A 22,904-nucleotide genomic window follows, 5' to 3' on the forward strand; every position below is an offset into this window, starting at 1 on the left:
TGAACACAAACAAACAAACAAACATTAGTGTCCCAGTGCCACTGGCAGCCTGCAAGCCATCACACTGCCCCCGCCGTGTTTTACAGATGATGTGGTATGCATTGGGTCATGAGCTGTTCCATACCTTCTCCATAATGTTGCCATCATTCTGGTAGACGTGGATCTTGGTTTCATCTGTCCAAAGAATGTCCAGAACTGTGCTGGCTTTTTTTGATGTTTTGTTTTGTTGTTTGTTTGTTTTTTTTTAGCAAAGTCCAATCTAGCTTTTTCTATTCTTGGGGCTTATGAGTGGCTTGAACCTTGCAGTGAACTCTGTATTTACTTTCATGGTTGGTTACTGATACACCTACCTTCTGGAGAGTGTTATTCACTTGGTTGGCTGATGTGATAGGATTTTTCATCACCTTGGAAATGATTCTGCAATCATCCACCACTGTTGTCTTCCTTGGACATCCTGATCTTTTTATGTTGCTGAGCTCATCAGTGCTTTCTTTCTCAGGATGTACCAAACTGTAGATTTTGCCGCTCCTAATATTGTAGCCATTTCTCAGATGAGTTTTTTTTTCTGTTTTTGCAGCTTAAGGAGGCTTTTTTTCACCTGCATGGAGAGCTCTTTTGACCGCATGTTGAATTTGGAAGAAATATCTTCCAAATTCGGGCACCACAGCTCAAATCAACTCCAGTCATTTTATCTGCTTAATTGGTAATGACATAACGAGCCCATCAAATAGCCTTTCAATCAATTGTCCAATTACTTTTGGTCCCTTTAAAAAGCGGGTGGTGCATGTTAAGGACCTGAACTCCTAAATGTAGATACCCTCAAATGAAAGCTGAGTCTACATATTATGTCCATGTCCTTTATGTAGCAATAATTGGAATATGTTTAAGTAAACAGTATCCAAATATACATGGACCTAACTGTATGTATGTCAGGTTAATTGGTGGTTCAATGTTGGCTGTAGGCACAAGTATTAGTCTGTTTCTCTCTGTTAGCACCTCAACTTTTGCTACTGAACACAAGATTGTCTTTGCAGCTAGTGCTGTACAACATTTATTGTTTTCTAAAAAACAATAAATGTTGAAATGAAATAATATCTGCTAAGCTATCTTATTCAACTGTACACTCTTTGAAGAGCTCTGGAGTTCCCCATCATCCCACTGTGGAAAAAAAACCCATTTAAGTTTGAAATGTTTTCTGGAAAAACCCCAGAAAGGAAAAAAGCGCCACTTCATAATTCAGTTTTCAAAGAGTTATTAGCATTATTAGTATGAATATTTGTAGTATTAGTAATATTATTGTCACTGCACCAATTTTTCATCAGGAATAGTGAGGGACTGTACATTATCTTTCGTTAATAATGAAACAGTTTACCTAAACAGGACCTGAATATGAATGTAAAAAAGGAAAGAAAACAAGTATTCAGTCCAGATGCACAGCACAGCTTCCAGGAAAGGTTTGGCGAGACCTTCTAGGTAAGACAAATAAGGGAAATACCACGACTCTGCCCATTTTTGTCTTTGCCAGAATCTTTGCCAAAGTCCTTTTGGGGAAAAATGTAAACCGAAACTGTGCATATATCTGGAAGCATCTTTTGTTTAGCCTATTTACACATTGATAACAGGGACAGTCCAGTTACTCATCGCTGTTTGCGATGTTGCAAGTAGTAAAGTTTGGGAAAAAGAAAAACTACGGAAATCCCAGTTTAGAAGACAGGAAGGAGACTGTGCGCTCTGGAAGTCACACGGACCCGTAAATGCATCAGTGGGTGTGACAGCAACGTTTATGTTAACGACACCGTAAGTTTTACTTTCTCTAACTTAAAAAAAAAAAAAAGTGATATTTGTTGACGTATGGAACGATTAATGGTGGCAGAAGCGAATGGCACTGGTAAGTTTTGATGCCAACTACTCACTAACAACCGCTAAACTGCGGTTTTAAACAGAGCAGAGGTTGTTGTATGTAGTTCAAACCACCGATAACAGTGTCTGTAAGTGCCTGTTTATTATTGTTATTATTATTGTTAGTAGTAGTAGTAGTAGTAGGAGGAGGAGGAATAGCATCAATACCAAAATAAAACGACTCCAAAAACATATGATTCCGTAAATACTACTTTAGACAAATCATGCAGTTTTTTTTTTCCCCCATTATAGCATTGTAGAAACATATATACTCAGTAGCCACTTCACTGGGTACACCTGTTCAACTGCCCATCACATGGCTGCAACTCAGTGGATTATGGCATGCAGATATTATATAGACTACCTTCAAAGCAGAGGTTCAAACTCAGCATCAGAATAAAGCTCAATTAAGTATTTTTGAATGTGGCATGGTTGTTGGTGTCAGACAGGCTGGTCTGGCTATTTCAGAAACTGCTGGTCTTCTGGGACTTACCCACACAATCATCTCTAGGGTTTGATGGTATCGTCTGAAAAACAGAAAATATTGATGCCAGAAGTCAGGGGAGAATGGGCAGAATGCTTTGAGCTGATATCAAGGCAACACTAACTCAAAGAACCGCTGATTACAACCAAGGTGTGCAGAAGAGCTCTTCTGAATGCACAGCTTGATGCAGATGGGCTACAGCAGCAGAAGACCACGCTGGAAGTCACTCATGTAGGGTAATAAGAGAACACTGAGGCTACACAAATGCACACACCAGAACTGACACTGGAAGAGTGCAAAAAATGTTGGCAGGTGTGATTTATCTCAATTTCTGCTGCCACATTCAATTCAATCCAATTAAATTCTATTCGATTTTATTTATATAGCGACAAATCACAACAGCAGTTGCTTCAAGGTGCTTTTTATAGTAAGGTAAAGACCCTACCATAGTAAGTTCAGATGATAGGGTCATAATTTGGCATAAACAACATAAAAGCAGACGATGCTGTCATACCAGTGTGGACATGTGGCATCTAAGGAATGTTCACAGCATCTTATATAATCTGTATCATGGAGAATTGAGGATGTTCTGCAAGCAAAAGAGCAGTCCAAGTACCTTGTACTAGCAAGGTGTAACTAATGAAGTGGCCACCGAGTGTACATGACCTGGTGAAATCTAATCATTATAATCAGGCTTTAATAAACTGGATAAATCAAAAGACTGATATATACAAATATTTTTTTTTTAAAAAAGATAGGTTATGGTTGTTATTCTCAGGTTTGATATGACCCAAGGCTTATTTTAGTTTGACATGACATAATGGAATTTTCTGTGTTATACAGACACCTTGTGGTGAGTACGGTGATTGAAGCCCTCCCTTACACAGGAACTATAATGTCATGCATCTCGGTGCATAACACCCAGCCTTACAGGAAGTCATATTTCATCAGAGAGAGAAAGATTCATTCGACACTTAATAATTACATAAAATAAATGTGCTCGTCTAAGGCTGTTGAATATAATATATAATATAGTTACATGTATGCTCTAAAAGGTGTTTTTAGTCAAAATGAAGCTGTTAAGAAATTTCCTTTCTTGTTTTTAAAGAGCAACTTTCAGCTGAAGACAAAAGGAAGTCACAGTTTGTGGTTATACACTAGTTTCATATAAGTTTTTAAAAAAAAGAGGCATAATTTAAATAACCTGCAGCTTCCGTTCATCCCCTCAAATCACGCCCCAGCTACAGTTTCCAAATGGCCTACGCCATAGTAAAATGATAACTTTGATTTTAGAAATGCATTTGTTGATGTTGGTAGTTCTTTTAATTATTTCTTTTGTTTAGTTTTTTTCCGCACAATGAAATATCCCAGATACGATATACCGGCTAAGTCATAAACGACTTTAGGTCTAAAATCGTCAAATTGAGCACAATATCGAGCTTTGTCAACATTTTAGCATCTTGCATGTTCTTTCAATTCCCTAAACCCTCCCTTTTATTTCACACAAATCAGTAGTTCAACTTTGTATCAACAACAAACATCTGAGTGTGGTTCACCAACACATTTCCTGTTGCTTTAACGAAAAAAAAGGCAGTTGTCAGAGAGCGACAGGAAAGCTGCTGTCCTGAGGTGAGTTCAGAAATGAAGTTGTCACATACGCCCATTTATACTGCAACTGCACTCTATTTCCTTTACTGAATGTCACAGCGCAGCAGATCTATGAGTCAACTGAGACACCCAGTCTCTACATGTGCTACATGTGCAGTTCAATGGAAAATGTGGCTGTTCAAGGTCTTCGGTGTAATATGTAAGTTTTTAAGCGTTTATGTTCATTTCCGCAGTTTATAAAGAATATTTTCACTCACATGCAAATTTTAATGCAACTGAACATTGTTTGATTCTTTGACAGATATGGTCGCTGTGTGTGCTTCTGAGGATAACGATGGTAGGGAAAACCTGTCTTTCACGCCGAGAGCAGATTTTCACACATTTGAGCAGATTGCACTGTTATAGAAGTTGAAGATGATTTTTTGGGAAAAAAAATTAAAAGTTTTCATGTTGAGCAAAAAAAACATATTCTGTACTGGAGTTAACCTTAACCTTTATGATCATCATGATCTCTTAAACCAACATTTATGCACTGAATGCCTACATGGCCCGGTCTGAGTCGAGCAAGAGCAATGTTTAGGAAGTAGAACTTGGGTAAATTTAACAAGAGGAACATGAAGTACTTTATTGTCATGAGTCTGAAAGTTCCTACAACTAGATACACACTACTTTTAAGCTTATGTGTTTGTATTTCCTCATGCCAGCCTAATCTCAATAGTCTCCTGTCATCATGTCGTAGGTTTAACTTGACAGTATTAAGAGTAGATGTATTGTGTAATTGTTTTGTATGTAGGACACAAAGATTTTTTTCCTCCTTTTTCTACATGATAAGTGCTTTTAAGTCATTGTTTTGTCAAGCTAAAAGTTCTTAAAAGTTGTGAAAAATGTATTATTAGTCATTTATGTCTAATAAAAAAAGAATTAGGCATTGCAGTTTGAGATTGGAGCTCTGATTTAACTGTTACCAGTGTTTTTGTTGAAGTCTCACCTTTACATTTGTGGATATGACTCAAACCTTGTTTTTTTTAAAAAAATCTAAACCTTGCTCTCCTCATCTCTTCTCTTCTTCATCCAGCAACCACCTACAGTTATTCAACAGCACCTCCTCTTTTTGGTGAGATTATGACCTCAGTTTTTTTGATCATATGTACTCATCAAACACACTTACACAGTGCTGCTAACATGCCGGGCTCGTTTTTGGCTTCAGAGCTACTTTAACTGACATGACGAGCATCATGCACAGACTGCACATTAGTGGGCAGCAGTACCTGCATGATGGATTTGTTTTATTTAACCACATCCGATAGGTGATGTATTTCACTTATCTAGTCAGATCTGGATGCAGTGAACACTTCCTTGTGTTCAAGAACACAGTTTGAGTGTTTGAGCTTTGGCATGCCGTCCTGCTGAAAATAGATGGGTACAATTTAGCTGTAAAGGAATGGGCAGGGCCAGCAACAATGGGCTACTTGAGTAAGCTTTTTAGGTGATGTCTGATTGATGCTGTAGAGTATCTAATACACCCCATTCAATGCAACAATTCTGAGGTTATGTCATTACAGAAATCTAACCAATCAAAATGTCTTTTCCGGTCTTTAATTGTCAAGTTTTGGTAACTTTGGTTTCCTGTTCTTACCTGACAGGATTAGCATCTGGTGTTTTTGTGCTCCCATCTACTTCAACTGTTACTGTGTTATACATTCACAGATGCTCCTCTGTATACTTCGTTTGTGATTTTTTTTTTTTTTTAGAGTAACTGATATTTTTATATTAAGTCAGTAGCCACTGCCATCATTCGGGGATTTTGCTCAGATTCTGGATATATGAATGGAATCTAAACATACCCCCAGTTGTTTTTCTTTTAAGAGTGTAAACCCTCATTCATTTCCATTCTTTCACTTTTTTAATCAATTTTCAGTGCCTCCGGTACCAGTTCTGGAGCGAACTTCCTCCTCGTCAAACGTCTTCTCTTCTGAGAAAGTAGTGCTAGAATGTAAAGCCACTAGCAGCTCGGAGCTGATCTTCACATGGAAGAAAAATGGAAGCCCTCTAGGTTCTGGTCCAAATTTGTCTCTCTCCCCAGATAAGTCAGTGCTTACAATCACAGCAACATCAACACAAGATTCTGGAAGTTACACCTGTGTAGTTGAGGGCAAAAAGAAGCCTAGTCAAACTAAAGAAAGTGGACCTGTCAGCATTCAAGTTTCTGGTAAGTTTTGTTGCGATATTTTTGTTGTATTTATAGAGAGAGTGTAGATTGCTGAAGCATACCCTTTTCTTTCTTTGTCCTTTATGACAGTTTAACAAATAACACATAATAAGAATATGACCGGTTAATGTGTTGATTCTGTCACTTTGGACAGAGCCAAGCAGTCTCTTTTGGCCCTTTGAACAGCTCATATATACCTCACAGACAAACATGAGATTCTTATCTGTTTTCTCAAACCTCACCACCACAGTAGGTGAAAATAAGTAAAACTATTGTTGTAAATAAACAGTTGGATATGCAGAATGCCAATCTCGTGTTATAAACTGATCATAGCTTGTGTTGTCCATACTGTTATTAAAACCTCAAAACTGTTTTATACTCCGTGAAATAGCATTTTGAGAGCATCTTCCTTCCGTTATTTTCTGCATCGTCTGTCGAAACAGGATGTTGTGGCGTAGCATAATGCACAGAGGGATGCCTCAAAAGCCGTCAGTGTTAGAACATAGGTGGAGCTGTCAGGGAAAGAATAAGATCATTTGTGTAAAAGGACACAACCTGTTTTACACACTAAATAATAGAAATCATTGCTAGCTGCAACTGTAAAAGCATGTTATGTTAAATGGTTAATGTGTCTGCTTTCTTCAGAGATTCCAGTTCCAACTATAACAGAAACACCCAAGTGGGCACATGTGTTCCCCACCGAGAGTGTGAAGTTCAAGTGTGGGATTGGGCCGGACAGCTTTAACTGGATGTATACATGGTACAGAGATGGGAAGCAGGTCAATGCTGATGGTACTGTGTCTTTTGATGCGAATGGAGCTGGTCTTTCCATCAGCTCTGCTTCAGCTGGTCATACAGGAAAATATAACTGTAGTGGAAAAATCCAGAACAGAGCTGTCACCAGCCAAACCAGTTCTGAAGTTTCTCTCACAGTGTATGGTGAGTTTTAGAAATTTACATGACATCGCAAATGCTTTTTCTGTGTATTTTTTACAAAGGATTTTTTCAAGTTCAAGTATAAAACTTATTAAATATTATATTACAATAAAGGCACATCACTAGCTACCCATTAGGTACTGCATAATTTTTGATTGTCATGGCATGTTTATATCCCCTCAGCTCAGAAACCCACTCTCACACTGACACGAGATCCAGACTACGATGTGATGTTTGCTGGAGAAGCGGTCACCTTCAGCTGTGCCATCAGTGTCCAATCTGAATGGACGTACCTGTGGTACAAAGATGGCAGTGAGGTTACTGGATCGTCAGACAAACTTGCAGTTCAAATTAAAGGAACAGGGAATGGGGGCTCATATACATGCAAAGCAACAAGAGGTCCAAATCCAGCCTTCATCACTGATTCAAGTGCACCTGAACAACTTAACGTGCAAGGTAAGTTTCTATTGACTCTTTTTCAGAATATTTATTTGTAGTCTAGCAGGTTTGTTTCTGCTTTCATTTCAGAACCTTTTTCATGAACACTTCAGTAGCTTCTGTCTGGTGTAGCATAATGCACAGAGGGATGCCTCAAAAGCCGTCAGGGTGTTAGAACATAGGTGGAGCTGTGAGGGAAAGAATAAGATCATTTGTGTAAAAGGACACAACCTGTTTTACACACTAAATAATAGAAATCATTGCTAGCTGCAACTGTAAAAGCATGTTATGTTAAATGGTTAATGTGTCTGCTTTCGTCAGAGATTCCTGTTCCAACTATAACAGAAACACCCAAGTGGGCACATGTGTTCCCCACCGCGAGTGTGAAGTTCAAGTGTGGGATTGGGCCGGACAGCTATAACTGGATATATACATGGTACAGAGATGGGAAGCAGGTCAATGCTGATGGTACTGTGTCTTTTAATGCGAATGGAGCTGGTCTTTCCATCAGCTCTGCTTCAGCTGGTCATACAGGAAAATATAACTGTAGTGGAAAAATCCAGAACAGGGCTGTCACCAGTCAAACCAGTTCTGAATTTTCTCTCACAGTGTATGGTGAGTTTTAGAAATTTACATGACATCGCAAATGCTTTTTCTGTGTAATTTTACAAAGGATTTTTTCAAGTTCAAGTATAAAACATATTAAATATTTTATTACAATACAAGAGTTTTTGTTAAAGGCACATCACTAGCTACACATTAGGTACTGCATAATTTTTGATTGTCATGGCATGTTTATATCCCCTCAGCTCAGAAACCCACTCTCACACTGACACGAGATCCAGACTACGATGTGATGTTTGCTGGAGAAGCGGTCACCTTTAGCTGTGCCATCAGTGTCCAATCTGAATGGACGTACCTGTGGTACAAAGATGGCAGTGAGGTTACTGGATCATCAGACAAACTTGCAGTTCAAATTAAAGGAACAGGGAATGGGGGATCATATACATGCAAAGCAACAAGAGGTCCAAATCCAGCCTTCATCACTGATTCAAGTGCACCTGAACAACTTAACGTGCAAGGTAAGTTTCTATTGACTCTTTTTCAGAATATTTATTTGTAGTCTAGCAGGTTTGTTTCTGCTTTCATTTCAGAACCTTTTTCATGAACACTTCAGTAGCTTCTGTCTGGCGTAGCATAATGCACAGAGGGATGCCTCAAAAGCCGTCAGAGTGTTAGAACATAGGTGGAGCTGTCAGGGAAAGAATAAGATTATTTGTGTAAAAGGACACAACCTGTTTTATACACTAAATAATAGAAATCATTGCTAGCTGCAACTGTAAAAGCATGTTATGTTAAATGGTTAATGTGTCTGCTTTCTTCAGAGATTCCTGTTCCAACTATAACAGAAACACCCAAGTGGACACATGTGTTCCCCACCGAGAGTGTGAAGTTCAAGTGTGGGATTGGGCCGGACAGCTATAACTGGATATATACATGGTACAGAGATGGGAAGCAGGTCAATGCTGATGGTACTGTGTCTTTTAATGCGAATGGAGCTGGTCTTTCCATCAGCTCTGCTTCAGCTGGTCATACAGGAAAATATAAGTGTAGTGGAAAAATCCAGAACAGGGCTGTCACCAGCCAAACCAGTTCTGAATTTTCTCTCACAGTGTATGGTGAGTTTTAGAAATTTACATGAAATCACAAATGCTTTTTCTGTGTATTTTTACAAAGGATTTTTTCAAGTTCAAGTATAAAACATATTAAATATTATATTACAATAAAGGCACATCACTAGCTACACATTAGGTACTGCATAATTTTTGATTGTCATTTCATGTTTATATCCCCTCAGCTCAGAAACCCAATCTCACACTGACACGAGATCCAGACTATGATGTGATGTTTGCTGGAGAATCAGTCACCTTCAGCTGTGCCATCAGTGTCCAATCTGAGTGGAAGTACCTGTGGTACAAAGATGGCAGTGAGGTTACTGGATCATCAGACAAACTTGCAGTTCAAATTAAAGGAACAGGGAATGGGGGCTCATATACATGCAAAGCAACAAGAGGTCAAAATCCAGCCTTCATCACTGATTCAAGTGCACCTGAACAACTTAAAGTGCAAGGTAAGTTTCTATTGACTCTTTTTCAGAATATTTATTTGTAGTCTAGCAGGTTTGTTTCTGCTTTCATTTCAGAACCTTTTTCATGAACACTTCAGTAGCTTCTGTCTGGCGTAGCATAATGCACAGAGGGATGCCTCAAAAGCCGTCAGGGTGTTAGAATATAGGTGGAGCTGTCAGGGAAAGAATAAAATCATTTGTGTAAAAGGACACAACCTGTTTTACACACTAAATAATAGAAATCATTGCTAGCTGCAACTGTAAAAGCATGTTATGTTAAATGGTTAATGTGTCTGCTTTCTTCAGAGATTCCTGTTCCAACTTTAACAGAAACACCCAAGTGGGCACATGTGTTCCCCACCGAGAGTGTGAAGTTCAAGTGTGGGATTGGGCCGGACAGCTATAACTGGATATATACATGGTACAGAGATGGGAAGCAGGTCAATGCTGATGGTACTGTGTCTTTTGATACGAATAGAGCTGGTCTTTCCATCAGCTCTGCTTCAGCTGGTCATACAGGAAAATATAAGTGTAGTGGAAAAATCCAGAACAGGGCTGTCACCAGTCAAACCAGTTCTGAATTTTCTCTCACAGTGTATGGTGAGTTTTAGAAGTTTACATGAAATCACAAATGCTTTTTCTGTATATTTTTACAAAGGATTTTTTCAAGTTCAAGTATAAAACTTATTAAATATTATATTACAATAAAGGCACATCACTAGCTACCCATTAGGTACTGCATAATTTTTGATTGTCATGGCATGTTTATATCCCCTCAGCTCAGAAACCCACTCTCACACTGACACGAGATCCAGACTACGATGTGATGTTTCCTGGAGAAGCGGTCAACTTCAGCTGTGCCATCAGTGTCCAATCTGAATGGAAGTACCTGTGGTACAAAGATGGCAGTGAGGTTATTGGATCGTCAGACAAACTTGCAGTTCAAATTAAAGGAACAGGGAATGGGGGATCATATACATGCAAAGCAACAAGAGGTCCAAATCCAGCCTTCATCACTGATTTAAGTGCACCTGAACAACTTAACGTGCAAGGTAAGTTTATACTGACTCTTTTTCAGAATATTTATTTGTAGTCTAGCAGGTTTGTTTCTGCTTTCATTTCAGAACCTTTTTCATGAACACTTCAGTTGCTTCTGTCTAAAAAGTAAACACACAGATACCACTTCTTCTTTGTCTGTTCAGAAAACAAACCTAGGCCCTCAATAACTCAACAGCCAGATGCTGAAAAGCTTTACGTTGGAGAAAACGTGTCTTTTGAATGCAAAGTTGAAAAATAAGTTGGTTGATTTTCTTCATCTTCTTTTTGACATGGTTCTTCATTGAAACTCTTACCAGAGAGGGGGAAGGTTGGTTTGAAAATTAAAGAAGCCATAAAAACACAAATACCCATGTTAACCTCATTCAATGCAAAGGTGATAAAGTCTTCAGGAAGCCAGTGGTTAATTCACATGAAGTCCTGTAAAGTCATTATTATATTTACACTTAAAAAAAAATACAGTAAGAAATGTTGTTATGTTTACTGTACATTATAGGGATGGAGCAGCACCATCATGTAACTGGACAAGAAAGATAATAAACTACCTCAAATAAAATAGCTTTTCAATCCTGGCAGAGAAGTATTCTCGTTATGAAAATGGATATTTAAAGCTGTGCAGAATAGTTAATGGTCATCCTACCTTTAGATCAGGCTATGCAGTTTGACTTATATTTTCAGTGCTCTTGTACACCTCTTATTGTTGAGTCTTATCAACCCAAGATGCGAAACCGACAGTCACACTGGAGCAGAATCCAGCACATAATTTAATGCACTCTGAGGACTCCGTCTCCTTTAACTGTCACGTTAATGTTTCCTCTGGATGGAAGTATCTGTGGTACAAAGATGACAAGGAGTTGGTCTTACCTGGAAACAATTACAACATCACTTCTGTGACAACAAAAGACTCTGGTTCATATAAATGCAATGTTAGCAGAGGAACAGATATGGTCTCAGACTACAGTAACACAGAAGTGCTCAAAGTTGAAGATACGTTTTTTGATTTCCCCCTTTCATTCTTCTGGTTTTGAATGTTTGTTATTCACTTTTTTGGTTGTGTTTATTACAGAGCTCCCAAAGGCTTCTATAGTCCTGCTAACTGGCTGGTCAGACGTCTTCTCCACTGATAGCTTGATTCTATTATGTGAAGTAAAGGAGAGCACGCACAACTGGACGCATTACACATGGTAATATAATAATGTTCATAATAATCAGTGCCCTGTGTAGATTCTGCCCTTTAGGAAAATTCAGCAGTAATGCAGATGTTCAATAAACTGAATTTTAATAGGCTCAAAGAGGTGGAACAAATCGATTCATTCTCTGAGAAACATGCAGTAACTCCCAGCAATGACCCAGACCAGAGTACTTACACCTGCCGTGCACATGCTGATGAGAGACCCTTATACTCAAAATCCAGTGACTCTTTCAAGACCAAGAACCTTCGTAAGTATAACTGAGCTCTGCTAGTTATGAATCTCCACTCAAAATAATATTCTGTCATTAATCTTGTGCTTTGTTTTGTTTTTGTTTTAATGTTTAGTTTTAAAGAGGAGGGTGCTTCTTTCCATCTCTGGCTGCATCGTCTTTGGTATCGCCGCGGTCTTTATAGGATGCGTGGCCCTGAGAGTCTTCCGCAAACCAAGTATTGCTTTCTTATCTTTTTGACTGTGCAAATTCTAAATTTCTGTGAGAACCAACATCATAACTTTTAGAATGAATGAAAGTGGGCAAACTGAAGTGTCTGTCAGAGTGAAAAAAAGCCTTTAGAAAAACGATTTGCACCTAAATCTGCAGCTGCATTTGGTTTGACAAGTGCACAAAATTTTGTATCTATTCAGCCTGCACTTTTACCCTTTCACTGCTCTCAAAGTATTTTTCTTGGGTATAGCAGGCATCTCTCCCACTCAACATTATAAAACAGGCAAAGTACCAGTAAGTTAGTGAATCATTTTATGGCTAAAGATAAACTATTATCTCAAAGGGTTAGTGGAATCCAAAAGTTAGCACAGTATTATGGTGACACCCAGTTTATATAAATGTCAAAATCAATACAAGTATCACAATGACATGAGCTGTTAATTTTCACACAGATGGTCGTGATGACAAAATGGAAGAGGTCAATCTGTTTCCGACAATGGCTGAGCTAAAGATAACTGGTAGGTTAACACCATGTCAGTGACGTGGTTTTGGTCGCCCTTTCCAAGTATGCTGTAGATAGAGCCCACCACAAAAAACAAAAAAAAGAAAGTCTGGGAAACTACCGACTTGCACATTAAAGTTTAGGTGTGACTTCCTGTATTTAACTTCTTTATTCCTCTTACTGCAGATGTACCGTGTCCACTGGTTGAGTACATCACTGATGCCTCTCTGAATGCACCAGCTAAAGGTAAAAATAAATAAATCTAGTAATGAGTAAGCAAATAACTCCTTTCTCGAAGAAGGCATTATCATGATTGATTCATCTGCTGTTTTTGTAACTATGTAATATGAGGAAACTGAGAAATACATCACTTCCTTAGGAGAAACAAAATGCTTCCTTTAAATGTCATATTTTGCAGTAAGTCTGAATATAACTGAAAAGTAAGAAAACCGCTGTAAGCAGAGAACATGTGATTGATATACTTAAATAAGCGCTCAGCTGTCGTAAAAGATGCTGATTCTTTTCTTTCTTAATCCATCTGAACAGAAGAAGAGGAGGAGAATGGCACAGTTTGCAGTGAAACAACACCCTTACCAATAACCAAGCAGGAGGACCAAGGTAATAAAGTTTAAATTACAAATGCACTTTCCTAATGAGCTTATTTTTTAAATCTACGATGATGATGATGATGATGATGATCCTGTGTCAGCGTTTCTAAAACAGAAACATAAAACACAACTTCTTTGTTTTTTCAACAAACCTTTTTATGTCTTTAGCTGCAACGACTGACAACCAGGAAACAACAGAAACCAACGGTGGGCTGAGTTCTTTTCTAAAATGAGCCAATGAAGAAGTCTTTGCATCAACAACATGCCTATCAATGAGTCAGCAGACTTACTTCAGCTCTGTGAGGCTTTAATGGTCAGTGCACACCAGAAAACAACATCTTTGTGCAATATAGTGATGTGGCTGTCACAGGAAATCTGAAACTCAGCTGAAGATCATTAAGATTGATGTAAAAGGTTTTCGTTTAAGAAGTATTCTGTCATGACCCGACAGCTGGAAACTCTTCAGGGCTAGGTAGAGTTTTTAAAAAACCAGCTACTGAAAAAAATAAACATATCAGCTTTCATAAAATATGCATGAACAGATATTTTATACACACATTACCAAAAAGCACAAAACTGTTGAGGATTTATGCATCGTTTAATTCACATTGTTTGAATGAATTTGGTTTTTAAGGCACTGTTAAATAGAAAAAAACATTATTTATGAGCTGAACATCATTTATAATCACTGTTCATTTTGAGTTGCTGTATATATTTTACATGTACGATGACGTGGAGGAGAATTTATTCATTGTTCTTCAGTTAGTTATTCAGTTCTCTGAACAAGCAGCAGATATCAGCAGATGTAACATAAACTGTGTTGTTCTCTGAAGTTTATTTTTACTGTAACGATGAATGTCACTTTTGTTCTTTGTTTCTTGCTTTGTTTTCTAACCACTTGGATGTTGATTAGTTGATATATTTATGTAAAAATTCAAGCATTTTAAGTGTCCACATGAATTGCGTTAATAAAAAGTATAAAATGTTGCCAAGAGTGCATAACAACATTCTGCACCGTTTACATGTGACTGCAAGAAACACGCATTCAGCCAGTGGGAATTTCACAAGTAGTGCGATTTGTGGATCAGTCGGTGGGGAGGTCCCGTGCATCTGTAACAGTGACAAGAAAGAGGACAAAATCCACATGGAAAACCAAGTTACCATCTATAAAAAAATCTGTGATGAACCAAAAGCAGCATGGTGGCTCACTGCATACACAACACACACACTGACTCACATCTACTTGAGGATATCTGCCAGTTTTTCCACATAGTAGTTGTAGTTCTCCTGACAATCCTCCCAGGGTGTAAAGCTCTGATCCTCCTTCTCCACGTACGTTTCCCACACATGCAGGAAGTCAGACGGCTTCATCATTCGCAGTTTGCAGCCGGCTCTCACCAGACCCTTAAGCCCTTCAACTATCTCTGGCTCCTCCCACTCGAAGAGACGGGAACAGAATATACAAAGACGTAGCTTTTTGCGCTGCTGGAGGATGCTGGCCAACTTGGCTGCACAGGCCACACATGGACTAGATGATACATACCATGTGACATCACACTCTAGAGAGGCATTAGGGAGCACCTACAGTGGTGGGAGTTGAGGTTTGAGTCTAATTTGTATTATGAAGTTAGAAATGAGAAAACGTAGAGTTCACATTTGGGCAAAATGGCATTACCTGTTCAAAGAAGGCCACCTCTGCATGAGCGGTGGCATGTTCGTCCTCCATGTAACCTTTCAGAGGCTCTGCGCTGCCTCCTGCTGTATCCACTCTGAAACACAGGAGGGTTTTGTTCCTCCCTGATGAGTACTCCACATTCCTGAACTGAAACTTGAAGTAGAATGGGCTCATCTGTTCCCTGGTAGAGTAAAAGTGTGAGTTTCAACAAAGACGCCCTTTTGCCTTGTGAGTGAATGTAAAAGGAAGTGGTTTACTGGCACAAACTGCTCTCATCATTAGGGTCAAAAGGTTTGTCCTCTGTCACCTCTCATTGTGGTTCATGACAGTGCAATGTAAGAAAAAGTGACACGAATAACTTTCCAGGTGGGCACCCGTTCACTTGCTTGCCTAAGCACGGGTTGCTCATTTTGTGATGATCCAAACTAACGTAATAAATAAAATGAAAAATAAAGAGTCAACAACTGAACGTTATGGCCTAAAGAACCTATACCATCTGTGAATCTGCCAGGCTCTTTTTCTTTATGGCTTGGCTAGTAAAGCACAAACTCCATCTGCTTGGACTTAATAATCTACTGTTATACTGCACAAGGAGAGCCAGATGGATCACACAAAATAGATCTCATATAACGTTGATGGCTCTCTGCTTTGACAGCACATAGTCATAGGACAGATACAGGGAAACAGATGCTAGGCAGGGGGATATATCTGGGGCCGGCTTCAGTGTTCACTCCGTGACTCATCCCTATTCTTACCACTATGTTAATAACAGCATGTGCAAGTCACTAGTTTCCTGTCTCATTGAAATCAAGTAAAGAACATGCACTTTTGAACAATATGACTTACATACATAGAAAGGACTTCATCTATAAGATAAAACATCAGCCAGTCAAAATGCGCTTGTGTTAAAGGCTAAAACAGGTTAGTGGGACACACCGTTTTGAACTCCTTTATGCAGTAAATTTTACCCACCCTGTGACGATCTCAAACGGAGGCAGTTCTATAGGCTGAAACTCCCCATTTTCATCACTGTTTTTTGCGTCTGCGCCTGCTGCCCCCTCACTTTCCCCATTCCTCTTCTCTTCATCGTTCTTTGGCTGCTCAGGGACCTTCTCTGGTTTCTTCTGGGGTTTTTCTGGCTTTTTTGCCATATTCTCATTCACCTTTTCCTTTTCTTTGTCCTTCTCACTATTCGTTTTGCTTTCCGCCTTCTTTTCTTTCCTCTTGACGCTGAACCGGCTGTTTCTGTCCGCCATGATTCTGTGCAAATAGGTGACGGTGTCAGATGAAGAGCAGGGGTGAAAAGGAGAGAGAGAGAGACAGATGGGGAGGGGTGGAGGGTATAAGTGGAGTCATGACCCTAGTGCATTACAGAAATAGCACCTATTGTGTGCTAAGGCTGGAGTCAAAACATGTGCATATCTGACCAGGGTAGGGGGTAGGTGGTTCAGTTAACTAACTCCCCCGCCTACAGTGCCCTGGCTATTAAAAGGCCAAATGACAAAACAGGACTGACTGCCAGTGTGTGGGTATGGTGAAAGGGACAAGACGAGACTTAAATTTCTTCCATAATTTAGGCAATGTCCAAATTTATGAAAGACAAACCGTGCAGCGTGCACAAATGTGCTGCCTCAAGCACGAGTGCTTTTCAATCCATCAGGCTTTCTAACTGTCAGCAGGCCAGCAACAGGCAGGTTATTAATAACACTGCTTGGCTGAGTGTGTGTGTCTGTGTGTACGGGGTAACCAGGGCTTTCAAGATACTAAACACCGCTTCTGTTTGTGCCAACTCCAATGTCCTGCAGCCCATTAGGCATTAGGAAGGCCAGCTAAAGGGCACCTCAAATAGGAGAGTATTTGGAGCAGAGCAGTACAAGCAAATGCAAACTCCATGTGTAAGAGAGCGTTTGTCTCTGTGCTATGAATAAGAGTGCAAGAGTGTGCAGTGGCCTAGTGTGCATGTGCCCGTGAACAATCAATCTATGAAATCACCCTGCATCAATATGGTGCTTTGCTGAGGCCATCGTGCAGGGGAGAGGGAAGAATTGGTTTTGTAAGGGTGTGTGCATTTTGTGTGTCTGTGTGCGGATGGAAAATGTCCTTCTGCACTGCAGATGTAATAACTTGAGGTATAAGGGCGAGGGAGGGAGTGAAGGGGCAGTTCAATTACAATTTCCTCCCCCTCCCCCGGTCTCACTGTCTGCCAAGTAATTCATTTCAGAGGCAATTACCAATAGGGCTGCATCCCAGCCCGGTCGTCTAACTCAAATGGATGAGCTGTCACAGCTGGGGAGGGAAGGGGGAGGTGGGTGCTTCAAGCTGCTCCACATATACTAACAAAGAACAACAACAACACACCCATGGAAAGCTGGGAAAACACACGCTTCAAAGATGAACACAGTGGCACATCCACACGGATATCTAGTTCCATATCTAAATCCAGAGACGTCCCGGGGTGATAATCATTAAGATCACAGCAATCTTTGATAATTATGATCTATGAGGGGGATCTCTTTGTATCGCCCACAGATTAGCACATTGATTTTCAAAAACAAAAACTGTTACACTAGGGTTTTTTTTCTTTTTTTTGCAAGTAATAATAATAAATAGATGTAAGCCTTGTGACAGCACTTATATCAGGGATTCATCTTGAAACTGACTGATGCTGTTGTTTACGGTTACCTTATTGATCATAGCTCCTTAATTGAGGCACTGAAGCGTTTCGTGCCTTTAATGCGGTATTATAGAACAAATGTACAGTAGCTGCATGCAGCCCTGCCATTTATTTCTCAGTTCCTTAGAAATAAGATTTTGTGAGGCTTGTTGCCTGTGAGAAGGGAAGAGGGAAGGGGTGTGTGTGACTCCTGCCTGCCTGCTGACTCAAATTTAACTGTAATGGAATTATTGCAATTACCCAGCCTCCCTGCAGGCCCAGCCCAGAGTAAGAAAGAAAAAGAAAAGGCTAACACACACTACTTTATTCCCTGTTTTCCTTCAAAGGGATGCTCTGCAAAATTATTTAAAATATCTATGTGAAGTTCGACAAAGAAAAATCTTTGCCATGGCACAAACAGTCATTCCTTGCTAGTCTTCTGTGACAGACACAGGGGTCAAACCCATTTCACTTCCTCATAGTTCACATGAAATTGAAAAAGGGAGGGGGGGAGAAAAGTGCTGATAATAAAAATGAAATGAAATTCACCTCTCCTCTGAAGGATTGACAGAGGATGATATAAATAAGGGTCAAAATGATACATATGAAGAACAATCCATGTCTTCTTCAAGATAAATATATAAAAAATAGCGTGTCACATGAGGACATGTGCATTCACTGACATCTGCAAACTGCACACACCCGCAGCGTTAAAGTAAGTGAAACTAATTTATTATCATCTCCCAGTGATGAGGCACACATACACACACACACATAGTTAAAACAAAGATTGAACGGTGCATTAACATACTGTTGAGCAGTTGATGTCTTCCTTTAAAAATAGCATCGAAATAATGAATCACAACCTAAGGCTAAAAAAAACCATGAGTTGCTACAGTGTGCAAAACGTGACTAGCTGGTTATTGTTGGTTTTTCAGTGTTGACTGATGGATACATGAGAAAGAGGGAGATCTGTGGTTGTCTGGAGACCCTGATCAGGCAAAATAATGTCAAAGTAAATGCTTTAGTATTGATCTGCTTCCAGCAAACTCAGTCCGCAGCATGTGGTACGATAGTCTGTAGGCTACGAGGGTAAGCAGACAGCCATCCACGCCCACTGTAGCCGGCAAAACCGATCTTGAGGATTAAAATGAGTTGCAGCTCTGAAATTCTTCTTGGTGATTCATTCTATCTGATATGAAATCATGTGCAGTATGAGGATTATGTTATCGTGCTAGCTCAGTTTCCCTTAGAAGGGTATAGAGGTTAGAATCCAAGAAGTTACTTTACTGCAAGTGTAAAGAAAGAGCTCTAAGTCCATAATAATCTGTAGTTGGCTTTGAGGTAGATGAGCGTCTCCAGGTTCTTTGGTAAGACACAGCCTCTCTCTGGCAGCAGAAAGCGTCCAGCTGTAGTGAAAATGCTCTCCACCACAGTACCACAAACAGGTATGGTAAAAGCTCTCTTGGCCACCTGGGCAAGCAGAGGGAAGTCAATAGCTTTACGTCGCCAGTAGTGCAAAGCCTCCTCGTCTGTGGGTTCCTCACGTAGGTAGATAGCCAATTCCTGTTCTAGGCTCTTGGCCTGTGTTGTGGGTCTCTGCTTGATGAAAGAGAACAACTTGCAGGGACGAGAAAGTGAGGAGATCGGTGATGGAGCTGGGGCAGGAGGAGTGTGGGACTGTGGATGAAGGTCTGTGTTGAGATTTACGGGGCTGGAGGCTGTGGAGTGTTTGGATACCTCCTCTATGATAACTTGTCTGTGCCAGTCAGGGTTACTGCTCCAAGTAAGTTTGAACTGGGGGTCCAGGGTGGTGGCAGTGATGTAGAGGGGGTTCTCCAGGATAGGCGCAAGAAGACGCTCTACAGCCTGGCTGAGGCCCACAACCAAGGAGGGGCAGTGGGGGGTGGAGGTCTCGGAGAGATGCTTGCGGAGGCCGAGAACACAAGGCAGAGCGAGACTGATAGACACATGTCTGTCTGTCTGTGCGTCTGCTTGTCTGTCTCCGTGCACCATATCCCAGGCCTCAGTGAAGGGCTCCAAAGTGTCCGTGAACTCCCTCAGCAGGGCTCTCTCTGTACCACCCAGCCCCAGTTCCCCTGGACCACTCATCTCCTCCAGGAAATCCACAGAGTCCAGCAGCCGCCGAAGGACCTTTATCAAAGCAGACAAATACATATAAGTTATTAACGATGTCAACCTATACTGTGGATTTAATTCTTTTAGAAAGTGAAATCTCAGTCTCATGATGTAAACCTTGAATTAATGGTATTATGCAATTTATTTGTGCACCTTCTACTTAACATACTGCTCATGTTAAATGTTTGAAGCTGATGCAATCTGTTTATTTGGTGACATTACTGATGACAAGAAATTCAGTATAATATGTCACACCCTAACTTTAACTTGCCTTAAGCTGAGCAGCCCAGTCTTGTGCTGCCTCTGGGAAATTTCCTTGTCCCCCCATCATCAACCCTGGACCATCGAACACTTGGCTGAGCTTCTCAGGTGGGACGGCAGAGGTAATGTAGTTGTAGAAACAGGCTGCCTTTGCCAGTGTGGACGAGAGCTGTGGACAGGAGCGCAGCCCTTCCCTGACACACTGTTCAAGAGAGCGAGAGAAACAGTCCACCCGAGAAACGCCCAAACCCTGCTCCCATGTGTATTCCCATTCTCCTTCTTCTCCAGCGTCACCGTGGCCATTCCTGATCCCTTGCTCCACATCGTTACTACTGTCCACCTCTTCTTCATCATTTCCATCTTGGCCGTTACCGAGAGGAGGTGAAAGCAGAAAACCAGGAAGGCAGCACGGCTTTCCGCTTGCTCTCGTCGGCAGGAGAGGGTCTGCCACAACACGAAATGCTCTGCCTGACACGCCATGAGAGTGACATACTTCGTCAAATTCGGAAAGTATGCGATTCCCAGAGCTGCCACCAGTCAGTGGAAGGCATGCCAGGAGAGCTGAGCGCATTTGCCACTCAGATGTAAGAAAATGGCAGGTGACACCAAGGTACCTACAGAGAAAGAGAAAGAGAAGTGGAGTCTTCAGTAAAGGGATTCAATCCAAGTTTCCATTTTGTAGTTTCTGGCTTGTTTTACCTCCTTACCCTGAAGTGACTCCAGATAATCCTCTCCAGAGATCCAGGCTGAGGCTAAGGGCGTGTGCTGAGGCCAAGGCCTGACGGGTGGCCAGCTGGGCCTGGTAGGCGTAGGCTGGAAGAAGTTGGCTTTGGATGTAATGCTGGGGCTCAGGGGTGTAACGTGGCTCCAGGAGCTGAAGCAACTCTCTGAAGCCTTGATTTTCCACTATGGACACTGGCTGGAGATCACGCACAATCATCTTAGCTATAGCCTCAGAAATCAGAACCTGTAGTTTAAAAAGAAACGCCACAAATTACACTTTTTAAAAATAGCTAATGATTTCACTGCAATGTCTCAATAAATCATCTGTTACATTTGCAACATTGCAAGCTCCAGCTAACGGGCTACAACACACCTGACGTGGATCATGTCTGTCAAATTTGGTCACCCCTCCTCCAGAGCCTCCTCCTACTCCTCCCTCAAGAGTTCCCATTCCTCCAACAACTCCACCTGCTACTCCTCCACCTCCTCCTCCCACTCCAGCACTAACAGGGAGTGTGTAGCGGGTATTCCCTCCATTGGCGTTGAAACTGTGCAGGGAAGCAGAGGAGTAACCCTCTCTCTTCATATCCTTCCTTTTGACAAAGTCATCATACATAGCCTGGTGCTTACGCTGAATGGAGAGAGACAGAGGAGCATGAGGTTGTTATACTTAGTTCACTTCTATACCTCTACACAGCATGCTGAGTACATTTCTGTGGGAGATGATAAGGTATAGGTAACCCCCCCACCCCTCCCCTCCACTCCGTTTCTCCTTGCAGAGAAGCAACAGACTGTCTGTACAGTCAGGTTTTTACAGCTAATCCTCCAGAGATGTCATAGAGCCAACTGCTTCTGCTGATCCTGACATGAACAAGATGAGCCAGATGTTAACAGCCACATGTAACATTTTATTCGGAAACCATTACCTTAAGGTGCGTTACGAAGTTGGACGTGACGCTCCGTTTCGCCTGGATCCTGGTGCCACAAGCCTTACAGTTGGACTCGATTTTCCCATTTTCCCCTTCGAACACAATGTTAAAGTAATCCAGAATAGAGACCTTGGAAACTGACGCCATTGGAGCAGACAGTTCCTCCGCTCCGGAGTGAAATCAACTTGGAATCAAGGGCAATCTGAGTCCGAGGTATCAATCTCACCTCGCCTCTGATCATGAGCGCAGGCCTGAGTGTTTACTTCCCAATCCCTTATCACACATCACATATGTTGCTCCCAGTTGCGCAGACAAAAGAAAAATTGTATTTCGAGCAGGAGTTGCGTCGCTCGCACGTCCAAAATTGGCCACGATCAGGCTGCACAGTCTGCTGCGGATGTCTGGACACATCAATAATAACACTGAGGCCACATCCGTTGTTTCTGCGCTCCCATCCGTCGTTCGGACGCAAGCGCTGCGTTTCACGGAGGCATATAGGGAGTATTATAATTGGACCAGGAAGTACACACAATAAACGGGACTTTCGGTTCCCATTTCGGTAGTTCCCGGTAATGTTCGGCTGTCCCCAGTGAAACTGCTGGAATCGGAGGGTGGTGGCCCTCGGTCAAATGTTTTTAATTATGCTCATGTCGGTATGATAACAGTTTCTCCGGATGTACAGCATCCTTCCCAAAATGATTTTAAATTAGGTCTTCATCTCTGGTTTGTTAATAATATAAATAGAAAACACAGAAATATAAAACACTTATTACTGACTTGCACATAGCATGTCGTGTTTTACGATATGAAACATGATCGGTGTGAACATTCTGAGCGCATTTTAATGACAACTAAATCACTGTGACTTTTACTTCCACAATATTTTGTAAACACAACAAAACACATCTTTCAGCTTTTCGTGAATTTTGAAACGGGGTTTTGCGGAGACATGGGATGTAAATGTGTCTGTCTCTAAAGCAGTTTGGGTTGACTTGTGTGTTATAGGCTATAAATACAAGAC

The 22,904-nt window shown here is 40.9% G+C and overlaps 3 protein-coding genes across 3 annotated transcripts; 1 reads left to right on the plus strand and 2 right to left on the minus strand.

The window, feature by feature from the left end:
• Positions 1–1,737: 1,737 nt before the first annotated feature.
• Positions 1,738–13,951, plus strand: LOC100712379 (hemicentin-1). Its single transcript, XM_019349598.2, has 20 exons — positions 1,738–1,797; positions 4,091–4,190; positions 4,293–4,328; positions 5,067–5,105; positions 5,910–6,200; positions 6,846–7,139; positions 7,320–7,592; positions 7,896–8,189; positions 8,384–8,656; positions 8,960–9,253; positions 9,433–9,705; positions 10,009–10,302; positions 10,482–10,754; positions 11,825–11,942; positions 12,044–12,198; positions 12,296–12,397; positions 12,846–12,911; positions 13,082–13,141; positions 13,442–13,513; positions 13,672–13,951. Exons 2-20 carry the CDS (start codon positions 4,103–4,105, stop codon positions 13,734–13,736), a joined length of 3,360 nt encoding a protein of 1,119 aa, XP_019205143.1. The 5' UTR covers positions 1,738–1,797; positions 4,091–4,102; the 3' UTR covers positions 13,737–13,951.
• apobec2b (apolipoprotein B mRNA editing enzyme, catalytic polypeptide-like 2b) lies at positions 13,794–16,761 on the minus strand. Its single transcript, XM_013273142.3, has 4 exons — positions 16,151–16,761; positions 15,179–15,359; positions 14,741–15,084; positions 13,794–14,613 (listed from the first exon to the last, which is right to left on the minus strand). Exons 1-3 carry the CDS (start codon positions 16,432–16,434, stop codon positions 14,743–14,745), a joined length of 807 nt encoding a protein of 268 aa, XP_013128596.1. The 5' UTR covers positions 16,435–16,761; the 3' UTR covers positions 13,794–14,613; positions 14,741–14,742.
• A 1,780-nt stretch (positions 16,762–18,541) lies between these two features.
• si:dkey-109j17.5 (zinc finger BED domain-containing protein 4) lies at positions 18,542–22,483 on the minus strand. Its single transcript, XM_005478025.4, has 5 exons — positions 21,881–22,483; positions 21,328–21,585; positions 20,939–21,198; positions 20,242–20,845; positions 18,542–19,985 (listed from the first exon to the last, which is right to left on the minus strand). Exons 1-5 carry the CDS (start codon positions 22,028–22,030, stop codon positions 19,143–19,145), a joined length of 2,115 nt encoding a protein of 704 aa, XP_005478082.1. The 5' UTR covers positions 22,031–22,483; the 3' UTR covers positions 18,542–19,142.
• Positions 22,484–22,904: the final 421 nt, after the last annotated feature.

Source organism: Oreochromis niloticus, linkage group LG20 (genome assembly GCF_001858045.2).
Source record: "Oreochromis niloticus isolate F11D_XX linkage group LG20, O_niloticus_UMD_NMBU, whole genome shotgun sequence".
In the NCBI taxonomy this organism is placed as follows: Eukaryota; Metazoa; Chordata; class Actinopteri; order Cichliformes; family Cichlidae; genus Oreochromis; species Oreochromis niloticus.

Coding starts and splice junctions, on each gene's coding strand:
- LOC100712379 (XM_019349598.2), top strand. CDS start 4,103: ATGAGTCAACTGAGACACCCAGTCTCTACATGTGCTACATGTGCAGTT. Junction 4,329..5,066: donor TGCTTCTGAGGATAACGATG/GTAGGGAAAACC, acceptor TTCTTCATCCAG/CAACCACCTACAGTTATTCA. Junction 10,755..11,824: donor TGAACAACTTAACGTGCAAG/GTAAGTTTATAC, acceptor TGTTTATTACAG/AGCTCCCAAAGGCTTCTATA.
- si:dkey-109j17.5 (XM_005478025.4), bottom strand. CDS start 22,030: ATGGCGTCAGTTTCCAAGGTCTCTATTCTGGATTACTTTAACATTGTG. Junction 21,199..21,327: donor ACAGACATGATCCACGTCAG/GTGTGTTGTAGC, acceptor TTTAAACTACAG/GTTCTGATTTCTGAGGCTAT. Junction 20,846..20,938: donor TTATCTGGAGTCACTTCAGG/GTAAGGAGGTAA, acceptor CTTTCTCTGTAG/GTACCTTGGTGTCACCTGCC.
- apobec2b (XM_013273142.3), bottom strand. CDS start 16,434: ATGGCGGACAGAAACAGCCGGTTCAGCGTCAAGAGGAAAGAAAAGAAG. Junction 15,360..16,150: donor CCGTTTGAGATCGTCACAGG/GTGGGTAAAATT, acceptor TTACTCTACCAG/GGAACAGATGAGCCCATTCT. Junction 15,085..15,178: donor AGGTGGCCTTCTTTGAACAG/GTAATGCCATTT, acceptor CCACCACTGTAG/GTGCTCCCTAATGCCTCTCT.